The sequence below is a fragment of the Dipodomys merriami genome, unplaced genomic scaffold (assembly GCF_024711535.1).
Source record: "Dipodomys merriami isolate MVZ:Mamm:240054 unplaced genomic scaffold, mDipMer1.0.p SCAF_2, whole genome shotgun sequence".
NCBI lineage: Eukaryota > Metazoa > Chordata > Mammalia > Rodentia > Heteromyidae > Dipodomys > Dipodomys merriami.
This window is the reverse complement of record NW_027203381.1, coordinates 21,126,193-21,140,546: the sequence shown is the minus strand read 5'-3', so window position 1 is coordinate 21,140,546 and position 14,354 is coordinate 21,126,193. Positions and strand designations below refer to the sequence as shown.

At 42.3% G+C, this 14,354-nt stretch overlaps 1 protein-coding gene across 2 annotated transcripts in view; it reads left to right on the top strand.

Annotated features, from left to right (window-relative positions):
* Positions 1-14,090, top strand: part of Slc14a1 (solute carrier family 14 member 1 (Kidd blood group)) — a 28,767-nt gene extending 14,677 nt beyond the window's left edge. The window contains exons 8-10 of one of the 2 annotated variants that reach the window (XM_070029235.1): positions 3,447-3,496; positions 4,813-4,982; positions 13,865-14,090. In XM_070029235.1, coding sequence (XP_069885336.1) covers positions 3,447-3,496; positions 4,813-4,982; positions 13,865-13,868 — 224 coding nt within the window. In that variant the 3' untranslated portion in view covers positions 13,869-14,090. Of the gene's footprint in view, positions 1-3,446; positions 3,497-4,812; positions 8,715-13,864 lie in introns of those variants that run through there. The other variant, XM_070029236.1, reaches the window with a different exon arrangement.
* The last annotated feature ends 264 nt before the right edge of the window (positions 14,091-14,354 follow it).

Here is a 14,354-nt window from a genome sequence, read left to right as displayed (position 1 = left end):
TGAAGTCAAAGACAAGCAGAAGTGGGGGTGAGGGGGAGACTATATGAGCAATTAGAGCTGGAATTCTAGTTTAGTTTACTAAGAAAGTGCCTGCCCAAAGCAAGTGATGTTCTCCTTCTCTGAGAGTACTAAAGCCATCTTTACTCACCTTCTTGGTTATTGTGAACATGGGGAGGTGGCATTGAGTCCTATTAGCCATTCTATATTCTATATATTTGGCGGGGGAAGGGGGTGACACATTTGACTTGTCCTGTATTCATGCTTGCTATTGAATCGTAAACATTAAAAAGAAGTAACTCAAGCTAAATAGAGAACCATGTTTCTGAGGAAGCATTAGGATTACATGATCCATCCAGCTGTCTCAAACTGGAGTGTGTAACAGTTTCACCTAGAGTGCTTGTTAAAACACAGATCATTGGAGCTCAAGCTAGGTCTGATCCAGTATTAGAGGCAGGGGAGAATTTGCATCTCTAACAAGTTCCTCAGTGGAACTGGTGCTGCTGACCTAAAGACCACATGTTGAGACCACATGTTATTAATTCTTTCTCATCTCCAGCATTCTAGCTAGACCCTGCTGTAAGGTATATTAAGTAGGTAGGTTTCATTCAGTAGCCAATGAAGAGAGCACCATGTGCTATTCAGGCAGGAAAAGAAGTTTATTTCCTGAACTGCTGCCCGCCCCTCCATGCATGGTGGAGAGGCATGGTCAAAAAGGGAGACCCACCCCCAGGCCAGGACTTATCTAGGCCAGAGATAGGAAGAGGTATGACCAGGTAGGGGAAAAGGTGTGGCCACATTGGATGTGGATGTGACCTCAGGGCCTGGGACCCTCCAGTGGTCAGTTGGGAGGCCTGACCAGAGGCAGCCCAGGATGTAACCTAGAGAAAGGTGACTGCTTCCAGATGTGCCAGTTACCTAGGTAACACAGATACTGGGTAGAAAATTAGCCAAGATGTAGGAAGGTACAGGGCCTGCATGGTCCAGGGCAGAACTTACACCTGCCTACAGAGCTGGAAGAAAATCTAGAGACCTCCAGTCCATCTTCTCATTGTACTTTTGGATATCTTGAGTGTACAAAGATTAAAGGAAGTCCTGAAGAGAATTTTGACTGGGTTTTATTGGAGTAAAACCTCCAGAACTATCTTATTACCCTAAGCTAGTTCTGTGTGGTAGTCTTCAGGCCCTTCTGGCAAATCCTTAGATTAAAACAGACCTTAAGATATTTGAATCTGAAAATTGCCTGAATATCTCAAGCTGTTAGAAAGGGAAGACATGGGGCTGGAAAGGTGGTTCAGTGGTAGAGCGCTTGCCTTGCATGCCTGAGGCCCTGGGTTCGATTCCTCAACACCACATAAGCAAAAAGAAAAAAGCCGGAAGTGGCGCAATGGCTCAAGAGGTAGAGCGCTAGCCTTGAGCTGAAGAGCTGAGGGACAGTGCCCAGGCCCAGAATTCAGGCCCCATGACCAGACCAAAAAAAAAAAAAGAAAGAAAGAAAGGGAAGACAATTTACCCACCCACAGCCTCTGGCACCCCCACTGAGAACAAATAAAAGCATTTAAGGTAATGAAAAGGGAGTGACACTTTCTTAGAGACAAAAAGGTGAAAGGACAGTGGAATGTGGATAATTATAGGTAATCTAATGGAAATACATCTCCAGTCCCCCTCATCTCTAATCCCTGACAACCAAATTGCCATTCACATGATGGAACCTGCCATTGACACACACACTGTGGAATTCTTACCCAAGATGGAAAACAGATAGGACCAACGTTTAGACGGCTCTGTTCCACTTTGACCTACACTATAACAAGGCTAAAAGAACTCAGGTTGCTGTATGTTGCCATTTAATATTTTACCTGTTTCTTTGCAGTTCTTCAGGTGATTGTTTATACAGCCTTTAAATTTTCCTCTTTCTCTCTTTCTCTTTTCCCGCTCTCCGTGTGTGTGTGTGTGTATGTGTGTGTGTGTGTGTGTGTGTGTGTGTGTGTGTGTGTGTGTGTGTGTGTGTTAGTACTGGGGCTTAAAGGGACAAAACACTCTCACTTAGCTATTGTGTCTTGAGGCTGGTGTTCTACCACTTGAGCTATACCTCTACTTCTGGCTTTTTGATGGTTAATTGATTATAAAAGTCTCTCAGATTTGTCTGCCCAGACTAGCTTTTAACTGAGATCCTCAGATCTCAGTCTCCTGAGTAGACAGGTTTATAGGCACAAGCCACTGGCACCCAGTAGTAATTTTTTACATCCCTTTTCTACCAACCCTTGTGATTACATTAGGACCATTCACAGGATCCTGTGTAGTGAGAAATTCACCCATCCTACTACTTTGTGCAAGTTTCTTCACATATATGCCTAGAAATCAAACTGATAGCTCAAAGAGAATGCCACTTTTAATTCCCAGAGGTGCCAAGTTATCCCTAAGGGGTGCTATCCATTCCCAGCATTGCTAACAGTATGGGAGGGTGCTCATTCAATCTTGCTGGGTCCTATCAGACTTTGTAATGTCTGCATGTGGGGGGGGGCATTGTACAGCAAGTCACACATGTAAAATGCCACAGCAAATTTCCTTTTGTCCACACAACACCAACACTGTCAAATAACCTGGTCTGCAAAGGCAAATAACTAACAGACATTGATGAGAGAGTTATTCTTTTATTCATTCCAACTGTCTTTATCAGAAAGAGGACTTAGGGAACTGATGGCACGTGGCAGAGCTGCCTCTCCAGTCTCTGGATCAGAACCTGTGAAGCGAAGGCATGTCTGGAAGCAGTAAACACATTCTACATCTCATCAGTGGCTGCGTTGTCAGAGTAGGACTTATATATAGCAATCCATTTCGCAAGGTTGTTGTCTATGAAGAGTTGAGATCCAGTCTCTTTCTAGGATATTTTCTCTTCACCAGCTAGCAAGAACACTTTCAGGGAATCAATCACCTATACACTGACATCTCGTGTGGAAGAACACTCTCTCATGTAAGGCTTTCCCACTTCTCCTTAGCTAGCCATCTACCAAGGTCAGTAAGAGTTTGACACTCTTACTGTGGAGAGAAACACAACTTAGACTTGGAGATCACTCCCAAACAGCATGATAGTATAAAACAAAAGTGCACCTTAGAAGTGCTGTGGGCGTTTAAAAGGAAAAATGGCCATAAGATCTCATGAGCTTAGGTTAGGGCAGTATAGCAGCAGAGCTGGTACTCAAGAGAGCGAGGCAGACTGTGGCTGATGAGTGAATGAGTTGGATCTTAAAATGACTTAAATTGATGACATCAAAGAGGGAAATTCTTTCCAGCACTAGCCATGAGTACCCTTCTGCTCAGAGTGGTTTCTCAAGAACATCATGAAAGGGATGAACTCACAGATGCTATTTCTGGAAATACTTGAGCAAGACTCTGTCTCCAAAATAAAAGAGTACATTTGACAAACATGATTCCTTTTTTTTTTGTAGCCCTGTTCACTGCCTACCTTGGAGCCAGCATGACACACCTAATGGCTATGGTAAGTTTGCTTCTGTTTATCACTCAGCACGATTGATCAGCTGTCAGTGACAAGGAAAACGCTCTCAAAGGCCATCTGGCAGCATCTAATGGCATGACCTATGGTTGTAAATCCCTCCCCGCTTCTGCTAGGCTCTGTGCTGTGAGTGGGTTGAAGCAGTCCCTGGTTCTCTCAGCAGCTCACAAAGATCTGGGAAGGTCTACATAGAGACACAGCATCCCTATGATGAGAAACCAATGACCCATTACAGGCATTCATGATAGAGGAATACATCAGAACATTGTGGAGCCCTTCACATTCTCAGAAAGAAAGTTCACAGCACTAATCCATGGGCCAGAACTAGACAAGCAGCACAACAGAGTCACCTAAAAAGATTTTGAGCAGGGTGCTGTAGCTCACACCTGTAGTCCTAGCTACTCAGGAGGCTGAGATCTGAGGATTATGGATCAAAGCCAGCCCAGGCAGGAAAGTCCATGTGACTCTTATCTCTAATTAACCACCAGAAGTAGAGCTGTGGCTCAAAGTGGTAGAGCACTAGCCTTGAGCCCAAAAGCACAGGGACAGCATCCAGGCCGTAAGTTCAAGCCTCAACTATGACTAAAAAAAAAAAAAAAAAAAAAAAAGATTTTGGAAACGATAGATCCTTAGGCCCTGTTCTTTACTGTGCTCACAGAATAGCTCTTGTATGATGTGTGTGTGTGCACCACGTGTGTGTATACCACACATGTGTGTCTATGTGTGTGTGTTCAATTCACCTACATGAGTGTGATATGCAATCATGTAATCATGCTTGGGTACCCTAAACCCCATTATACCCCATGGGGTTCGTACACAGAATCAGAGTCAGTCAATAGAGTATGTGCAGAATTTTGTGAACAGCACAGAGGACATGCAATCAAGCAACTTGAAGTCTATCTACAACAAGTAGAGGCCTAGATTTAGACTGAGTAGCAGTCAGACAGATCTCCCTGGGATTGACTTATCAGAGAAGGTCTTGTGGATTTAAGTGGTCCAGGAACCATTAGTAGTTTGCTAAATGTCATCTCTATGCTGAGTGTCATTGTTCCACATCTAGTGTGCTACGTCTGAATGTATGAGGAGAAAGAGTCGCACAAAGTAGAGATGTAACTAAGCATCACAAACAATGAAAACATTTCAAGTGCAAAAATGCTCTTAAACTAGGACTCTGTGGGCATAAGTAGAATCTAAAGCAATGCCCCCAAATGACTCTTCTCCATGGGTGAAAGTTCAGAGTGGTACTTGGTACAGATTTGCGTTCAGATGGGCTCTCAACAGTTTTGTCTTTTCTTCCCCAGGCCAGGTTGCCAGCTTGTACCTGGTCCTTCTGTTTGGCTACACTGTTATTCCTCTTGCTGACCACGAAAAACCCCAACATCTACAGAATGCCACTCAGCAAAGTCACTTATCCTGAAGAGAACCGAATCTTCTACCTCCAAGTCAAGAAAAGGATGGTTGAAAGTCCTCTGTAAGAGCAATCCCGCCCTCAGCCATGGTCACAGGTCATTTCTAACAATAGCTCCAATTGACTTCTGGGGGCCCAGCCACTCTTGTTCTGCACCAGGAACAATTTTCATACTAATGACCAGCCGATCTTTTCTTTTGCCTACTGCTTGCTTTTCTTTAGACTTCAGGAATATCCTTGCACATCTGGGAGCCACATCCAGATGATGTGCTCTAGTATGGAATCTTAAGCCCCAGTGGGGTGTGGCACTGAGACTGTAATGTATTTATAGAGCCAAAGGGCTCTGTCAGAAAAAGGAAATGAAAGTAGAATAATCCTTGATATTTATTGATATTCTTGATGTTTAGTTGGCCAGAAGATGTTAACAGTATTAAAAGTTAAGCTCTGTAAACCAACTAAACCTTACAGAATGCACAGTCACAAAAGCAAAGTCAATCCAGACTTCTCAGATATGCTGTTTGTCTTTTTTAAAAGTCAGTGTGGGTTACACATTGCAGCTGTGGTCTACGTGGTGGGAGGGACGAGGCTGACTCAAGGGCTTAAGCAACTTGAAGCTATTGGAGCTCTGCAGCAGACTAGCCCCCATGCTAGTATGTGTTTGTGCACATGCATGTGTGTACACATACATGCACATGTATGTGATTGTCTTTCAGGAAGATGGTTGGTTTTGTTTCTGGCTGGCAAACTGCAGGAGGGAGAAAAGGATTTATTTCTATCAATATTGTTCTGTATTGCCACTTCTCTTGGAACTTGCAATGGAATTTTTTGGTAGAATTCTTTTTTTTTTTTAACAAGAAAAGAGTTGTTTACAGTGAGATAAGATAAGAAAGGTTCTCGGCTTAACCAGTTCTTAGATATTAAAGAAACTTTACATATTTATAAAATATTCCACAGTTATTTTGACTTAAATCCCTATGTTGATTTTGTAAATGCCATCAACACAGAATCATGCTTAGCCTCTAGAACCCTTTGAAGTCACATTTTTTGTTGTTATTTTGAGGATGTCTTATAAACACTGCTAAAGTTAGGTTGCTCATAGTTACAACTTTCAGAAGTTGTTGAATATCTTCTTTCTTTCTTTCTTTCTCTCACTCTCTCTCTTTCTTTCTTCCTTTCTTCTTCCTTTCTCCTTTCTTCTTCCTTTCTTTCTTTCTTTCTTTCTTTCTTTCTTTCTTTCTTTCTTTCTTTCTTTCTTTCTTTCTCTTTCTTTTTTGCCAGTCCCAGGGCTTGAGCTCAAGGCCCAGGCACCGTCCCTGAGCTTCTTTTGCTCAAGTCTAGCACTCTACCACTCGAGCCACAGTGCCACTTTTGGCTTTTTCCGTTTCTGTTTCTGTGGTATTGAAGAATCAAACCCAGAGCTTCATACAAGCACTCCACCATGAAGCTATATTCCCAGTCTGAATTTCTTTTTTAAAACACAGCTGGGCATTGATAGCTCATGCTCGTCATCCTAACAACTCAGGAGGTTAAGATCTGAGGACTGCAGTTCAAAGCCAGCCCAGGCAGAAAAGTCCACGAGACTCTTATCTCTAACCACAAGAAAACTAGAAGTGCTGCTGTGGCTCAAGTGGTAGAGCACTTACCTTGAGCTGAAGAGCTGAGGGACAGCACCCAGGCCCAGAATTCAAGTCCTATGACTGACCACAAAAAAAAAGAAAAAAGAAAAAATCCAGCCCAGGCAGTTAAGTCCAGGAGACTTTTATCTCCAATTAACTACCAAAAAGAGGCCTAGCCTTGACCAAAAAGCTCAGAGTCAGCATCCAGGCTGAGTTCAAGGCCAGGACTGGCGCAAATATATACATACACATACAAAAGTTATTATTTTTCACACTCAGTATGCTCTCTCAGACTAGTAGTATTAACACAACCACAAGGAAATACTGACAAGAAATTGTCCTGTTTTCCTTTTTCTTTTCCTTAGCACAACCAAATACACTAAGAGGGCAATGGGTAGCTATTGTCATTCACCTCAATTTACTCCAGTGTCCTGCAGCCTAGAAAAGTGAAACTTAAAAATCCTAAAGATTGGGGCTGGGAAGGTGGCTCAGTGGTAGACCACATGCCTTGCATGCCAGAGGCCCTGGGTTCGATTCCTCAGTACCACATAAGTAAAAAGAAAAAAGCCGGAAGTGGCGCTGTGGCTCAAGTGGTAGAGCGCTAGCCTTGAGCTGAAGAGCTGAGGGACAGCGCCCAGGCCCAGAGTTCAGGCCCCGTCACCGGACCAAAAAAAAAAAAAAACCTAAATATTTTTCCTGCTGGGTATGTTGGTACTCACCTTTAATCCTGGGACAGGAAACTAAGCCAGGAAGGTCACTGAGTTTCAGGCCATTCTGGGCTACATAGTAACATCTGATCTACCAAAAAGCACTCTTCCAGTGCTCTGTGTACAATATACAGTTTGCTGAATGGAGAAACAGAAATGAAAGTGTTTGCTAATCAATAAATACTTCAGGGAGAAGTCCACTTCTTCCTTTTCTTAAGAAAACAAGCAAATGCTGTTCCAAATCAAACCAGTGATCAAAAACCTTTTGAAATCATGAATTTACAATTGTCATACATTTGTGGTATTCCTATAGAAAAAAATGGAATTATCAAAGCTTGAAATCTTCCTTGCTAGGGAATTTGTGAAATAAATATGAGTTAGAGAGAACTAGGTGCCAGTGACTTGCACCTATATTCCTAGCTATTCAGGAAGCTAAGGGGTGTGGTTTGAAGGCAGCCTAGCAGACAAATCTGAGAGACTCTTACCTCCCATTAGCTAGAGAAAAGCTACAATTGGGAGTGTGACTCAAGTGCTAACCTTGAGCAGAAAAGCCAAGCAAGGAGTGTAAAGCCCTACCTACATTCAAGCCCCAGTACCAGCACCAAAAATAAATAAATTAAGTTGGGGTGACAAAAAAGCAAGTATAACCAAAGCTCCCCAGGAGTGAAGCATCTGGACCATAACTGACTGTCTACCTTAGTCTTCTGAACAGAGCTCTGATTTGTTAATGGTGGCATCTTTGAAATAAGGTAAATAAAATGCAGCATTCAGCAGCATAAGAGGAGTCATGATAGTGCTAAAAAGCCAGGGCAAGGATCGTGACGATACTAAGAAGCCACGGCAAGAAACTGCTAGACAAACTCACAAAGGCCCCTAAAAAAAAGAATTTAGGACAGGAGGTAGTTTGTGGGCAGCCAATTCTATTCTGAGTGGTGGGCCTGGTGCCTACATTTTTTCTTTCTTTCTTTTTTTTTTTTTTTTTGCCTACAACCAGATATTTAGTTTCTTTATTCTGCTTCTGTATTTTGCTTGGCTTGCAAAACATAGGAGAGTTGGAAAGATTTCATTTGTATGACTCCTCCCCCCATTTGGGGGTATAAAAACTCCACTTGTACTATTCTGGGCTGCTTCTGGGTTCTGGAGACCTAGGAGTAGTCCTGGCCAGTTATAATTGGCTATTGACAAATTTCCTTTCACTACTAAATTTCCTTATAATCAGGATTCGGTTTTTGAGTCGGTGGTCTGTATCCTGGGGATTTTTCAACTCATTACATCTTATATGATCTACACATAGGGATGCTTTTAAGGTTGTAGATTGTCTTATTTAAATGATACTAATTTCCTCAAGCTATTTTTTTACTAAGTTCTAATAAGAATTCTTAGAGAGTATTCATTTATATGTATATGTGTGTATATATACACATACTTTTACTGTTCTCTGTATAACATTCTTACGTATGCATATGAATAAATTATACTCATAGCTCAATCTCCTGTCTTGTGTCTTTTATAGTTATTGTGGATAGGAGCAATCACATGTGTACATGTGTATCACTTACATCCCATGTGCTAGAATCTTAGTCCTTTCTTATGCATGGCACTAACCCTAGATCAGTAGCTGAGCAAACCTTATTCAATTTCAGAGTGATAGGCTCATCCCCTTGGGTATCCTCCCAACTTCCATTGTTCTTTGGGATCAGAATGAGCTGCAGCTATTCAGGACACCTTCCTAAAACCATGGGGTTGACAACCAGCTCTTTTTAAGCATTCCTGGGGGTCCTGAATACCTTTACAAGGGCAATCCCAGAGGTCAGCTTTCTGGTACAAGCCACCACTCAGAATGTTATGTCCTAAAGTTGAAGCCCTCGTGTCATTCTATCTCTGTTACCACAAGCACTTCTCTTCTACCTGCTTTCACCTTAGTTAGAATACTTGGGAAAACAAAAAACAAAACCATGGTGAGAATGGAAATGTACTTCAACAAGTCTCAGTCTTGAATCTCAAAGAAGCCCAAACAGGAAGCAAATCCTACCACAGGATTTCCCCCCACAGAAGTGTCCTCTGTCCCAATCATGTCTCTTCTACCTACTGTTTCAAGATAAACTTACCAGCATGTTCTAACTTTCATCTGAGAGAGGAAGAAAAAAATAAGCCAGGTTGTAAAATCGAGACACTATATACATACTTTCATTACAGGTGGCTTCTTTTTTGCTCTCTAAGAAACAGAAGACAGCGTGTCAGTAAAACAGGGCATGCATGCCAGTTAGAATCCTTTGAGCTGTGTAATAGGATGCCTGGTTGAAAGTGGTTTAAGCAAGACGAATGACATTCTGAAAAGCAGGAAGTCAGAGGTTTGGTGCAGCTGCACAACCGTGTCATCAAGGGTGCAATCTCTCCTATCCACTACATCATCCTTAGCACCCACAGGAGGCTCCACTTCCATCCTTGGACTTGTCTCATAACCCCCACATGTCTGCCCTCATCATGACATCAAAATAGCACCAAGAAGAGGACAATCAAAGTTGCAAGACAGTTATAACCATATTCTCCCTCCCTTCTTTGTCTCTCTCTCTCCCCCTCCGTCCCTCCCTCCTTTTCCCTTTCTTCCCTCCTCATTCTCCTTTTCCTTTTTTTTTATTGTGAAAATACTGTACAGAGGGGTTACAATTACATGGGCAAGATAATGAGTACATTTCTTATCAAGCATTGTAGCCTCCTCCTTTGTTTCCCCTTCCCATCCCTTCCCATCCTCCCCCCAACCCCCATCTCCTTTTCCTTTTTAATAAGGAAAGAAATCTTTCCCAAGTTTTTTTTTATTTGGGGTCCGGTTGTGGGGCCTGAACTCTGGGCCTGGGCGCTGTCCCTCAGCTCTTCAGCTCAAGGCTAGCGCTCTACCACTTGAGCCACAGCATCACTTCTGCCTTTTTTCTTTTTGCTTATGTGGTGCTGAGGAATTGAACCCAGGGCCTCATGCATGCAAGGCAAGCACTCTACTACTGAGCCACCTTCCCAGCCCCTTTCCCAAGTTTTACCCCCAAATCTTACCATTTTTTTTGGCATAGCTAGGTCTTATGGCTATGCCTAGCTGTAAACCATGAATGTGGTATCACCCCTTTCCATTGCAATGGCTGAGCTCTGCCATAGTGGAGCAAAATCAACAGGAAGTCAATATGTCTGCCATCAGAATACATAGTACCACCATAGAATAGCAGTAGCTATGTGCCCACACCGGACAGGGCCAAGTGGTAATAGCCAAGATTGCTCACCAAGGGCTTTGAGGTAAGAGATCTATGCCATGACCTTTTACACAAAGATAATTTGTGTACTGCTTGCTGGAATATTCCCAAAGTATGCTCCAACTCCATATGAGGTTGTACAGCCTGTGACCAACAAATTCTAAACAAAGAACCAATACGATAATGATCACAAGGAAAGTTTAGGGGCAATTAGTGCCGTCATTTATTATCTTGATCAAAGAGTTGAAGCTTCTAAATCATTCTGTATCAGAAGGGGCCACTGGAAATTGTTGCATTTCAATTCAGTTCCAGCTCAATGGAGCACTGAAAACAAGTATCCAACATTTTCTGGTTCATGGTCCCAAATAAACAATAAGAAATCCAGTTTCCTGTTTGGGTTGGGTCCATTGGATACTAGCCCATCCAAGTGTTGAATTATATTACAATGACATGCAAGGAATGGGAAGGGAAGAAATGAAGCACAGAGGAAAGTTGGAGCAGTGCCAGGAAACATGGCTAAATTTAAGTCCCTTAGACCACAGGAAACAACGGCAGCTAGGACATGAGTCAGTGGTCCAAAGGCAAATGCATCTCAGGGTAATAAATATACACAGACAGTTCACAGGACTGGCCAAGCCAACAAGGAGGCCTTTCTGCATCCTGAGACTCCCAGGAGAGGTTAAATCTATATTATCAAATACAATAGGATCTAGCAATGGAAGCCATGTTGAAATGAAGTAGTCAATCTGAGAGCTACCTTACATGTAAAGTACACAATGGATTTTATCCAAGACCCAAAGAAAGGTAAAATATCTCAATAATTGTTGTATTGATTAAAGTTGAAATGACAATGCTTTGGATACATTGTATTGAATACAATTTTACTTTTTAATTTCATTTTAAAACTTTATTCAGTGTGGCCCTTCTAAAATTTTAAATTACATGCATAACTTGGATTTGTGCACTATATTCTATTAGACCTCACATTACTTTTCTGTTTCTAAATTAGACTGTGCTGCAGTCTTCGACTGTTTATGGTTTACAGTCTTCAAAGTAACTTGGCAGGTACTGAGCTGATGGAATTCAAACTTCTAAAAAATTCATTCTACCCTTCCCTTAAACAGAATGCATATGCAGGGTGCTGGTGGCTATAATCCTAGCTACTCAAGAGGTTGAGATCTGAGGATCATGGTTTGAAGCCAGCCCAAGCAGGAAAAAAATCCATGAGACTACCAAAAAAAATACTAGCTAGAAAGCCAGAAGTGGAGCCATGGCTCTAGTGGTAGAACACCAGCCTTGAGCTCAAAGGACAATATCCAGCCCCTGAGTTCAAGCCCTAGGATGACACAATAAAAAAGAAAAGAAGGGGAAGAAAGAAGAAGGAAGAAGTATGAAAGAAGAAGGAAGAAGGAAGAAGAAGAAGAGGAAGAAGAGGAAGAAGAGGAAGAAGAGGAAGAAGAGGAAGAGGAAGAAGAAGAAGAAGAAGAAGAAGAAGAAGAAGAAGAAGAAGAAGAAGAAGAAGAAGAAGAAGAAGAAGAAGAAGAAGAAGAAGAAGAAGAAGAAGAAGAAGAAGAAGAAGAAGGAAAAGAAGAAGAAGAAGAAGAAGAAGAAGAAGAAGAAGAAGAAGAAGAAGAAGAAGAAGAAGAAGAAGAAGAAGAAGAAGAAGAAGAAGAAGAAGAAGAAGAAGAAGAAGAAGAAGAAGAAGAAGAAGAAGAAGAAGAAGAAGAAGAAGAAGAAGAAGAAGAAGAAGAAGAAGAAGAAGAAAAGAAGAAAAGAAGAAGAAGAAGAAGAAGAAGAAGAAGAAGAAGAAGAAGAAGAAGAAGAAGAAGAAGAAGAAAAGAAGAAAGGAGGAGGAGAAGGAGGAGGAGGAAGAGGATGAGGAGGAGGAAGGAGGAGGAAGGAGGAGGAAGGAGGAGGAAGGAGGAGGGGGAGGGGAAGGAGGAGGAGAAAACAACAACAAAAAATGCATAAATGGGTGCTGGGAAGGCAGCTCAGTGGTACAGTGCTTGCCTTGCATGCATGAGGCCCTGGGTTCGATTCCATAGCACTATATAAGCAGAAAAGGCCGCAAGTGGCATTGTGGCTCAAGTGGTAGAGCACTAGCCTTGAGCTGAAGAGCTAAAGGACAGCACCCAGGCCCAGAGTTTAGGCCCATGACCGACAAAAAAAAAAGCATAAATGAGACACATTTCCTGGTTTACACTGTGAAGACAGGGCTTGCTGATCCTGAAATATCTGTCTCAAATCCATCAGCTCAAAGACTACAAATGTCAATTTCTATCTTTCAGCAATGTTATGTCCTAGGTACCTTGAGGATGGCATGTTTCAAAATAATCATAACACAGCTACAAAAGGGAAGAAACTTATTTCCTTTGTGTAATACAATTATTCTGAAGCTGATCTCTGAAAAGGGGACTTCAAACAGAAGGCCACCAAATGGGCTTCCTCTCAGTGTGACCACATACAATAACACTTTCATATGGATTGATAAATTTCCATCAGTCAAAAACAGTGAAAAAATTCAAACTTTTGGGTATAAAGCAACTGGGAATAGTGGGGACTATGACAAGTTGAAGATTGCACACTTGTACCTAAAATCATTCATATTCAGATTTTTTTAACACTATACTGACCCAAAAAAAGGCTCATTTGGGGGCTGGATTTCTTCTGTGGGCTCCATTTTGCAAGTTCTGATCCCAAGCACTTCTTACAATCAACCATAAACACTTACCAAAATTGTGTATAAGGACCTTTCAAAATATGTGCAGTTTTAGCAGGCACTGGCGATTCATACCCATAATCAGAGCTACTCAGGAGGCTGAGATCTGAAAGCCAGTCTTAGTAAAATAAAAGTCCATCTGTGAAACAATCTCAAATTAAGCAGCAAAGAGCTGGAAGTGGAAATATGGCTCAAATAGAGCACCAGCCTTGAATGAAAAGGATAAGGGAGAACAGGAGACCCAAGTTCAAATCCTGGGACCTCCCACCCTCTCACCCCCATGCACACACAATTCAACTGTTCTGTTCTATGTTGGACCTGGTAAATTTGAATCCTTTATGGCCCTAAGATGATGTGAATGGACTCTCCTTCATAAAAGCAACTTCAAGTTCAAAAACCTCAAGAGAGACTTAGAGGCTAGAATAATTGAGGCTAACTTCCAGAAAGAAATGCAATCTGACCCTTGTTCTAGCCCGACCTTGGTTGGAAGCTCATTTGAGCTCCTTTGGGAGCTCAAAGCCACTGTTAGAGTGGTTGTGAAACCTTTGCTGTGTCCTGAGATTTACAGTGAAAGGATGTAAGGTTGTTGCTATGCAAAAGCACCTTTTTCTAATCAAAGAAAAATCTCTATTTATTCTTTACAAACCATCACTTCTTTCCACTTTAGGTGAATGAGGAGTGTGCCAGCGCTGGCATCAGGACCACTGCAGTGGATCATGTAATATGTGACCTGAAGAGAACCAAGACTGGTCCCTCTAAGGATGCCCTCACCAGACACCCATCATGAAATCTAAAATGTCCTCACTCATTCTCTTGAGTTTCCAGCAAAAGAATATTCTGTGAGAAAATCAGCATATTAAGATCCTCAGATATTAAAGCCCTAGTCAAATTACCGCCTTTCTGGTCTCCTCCCACTTGGGATCAAAAAAAGTTCTGTGGGGAGGGGATCCAGAAGGATTTGTTTTGATGGACAAAGTCACAGAATCAGGACATTGGACATGCAAAGAAATGGAGGAGGAGGAGGCGGAGGAGGAGGAGGAGGAGGAGGAGGAGGAGGGGGAAGAGGAGGGGGGATGAAGAGGAGGAGGAAGAAGAGGGGAAAGAGGAGGGGGGAGGAGGAGGGGAGAAGGGGGAGGGGGAGGAGGGGGAAGAGGAGG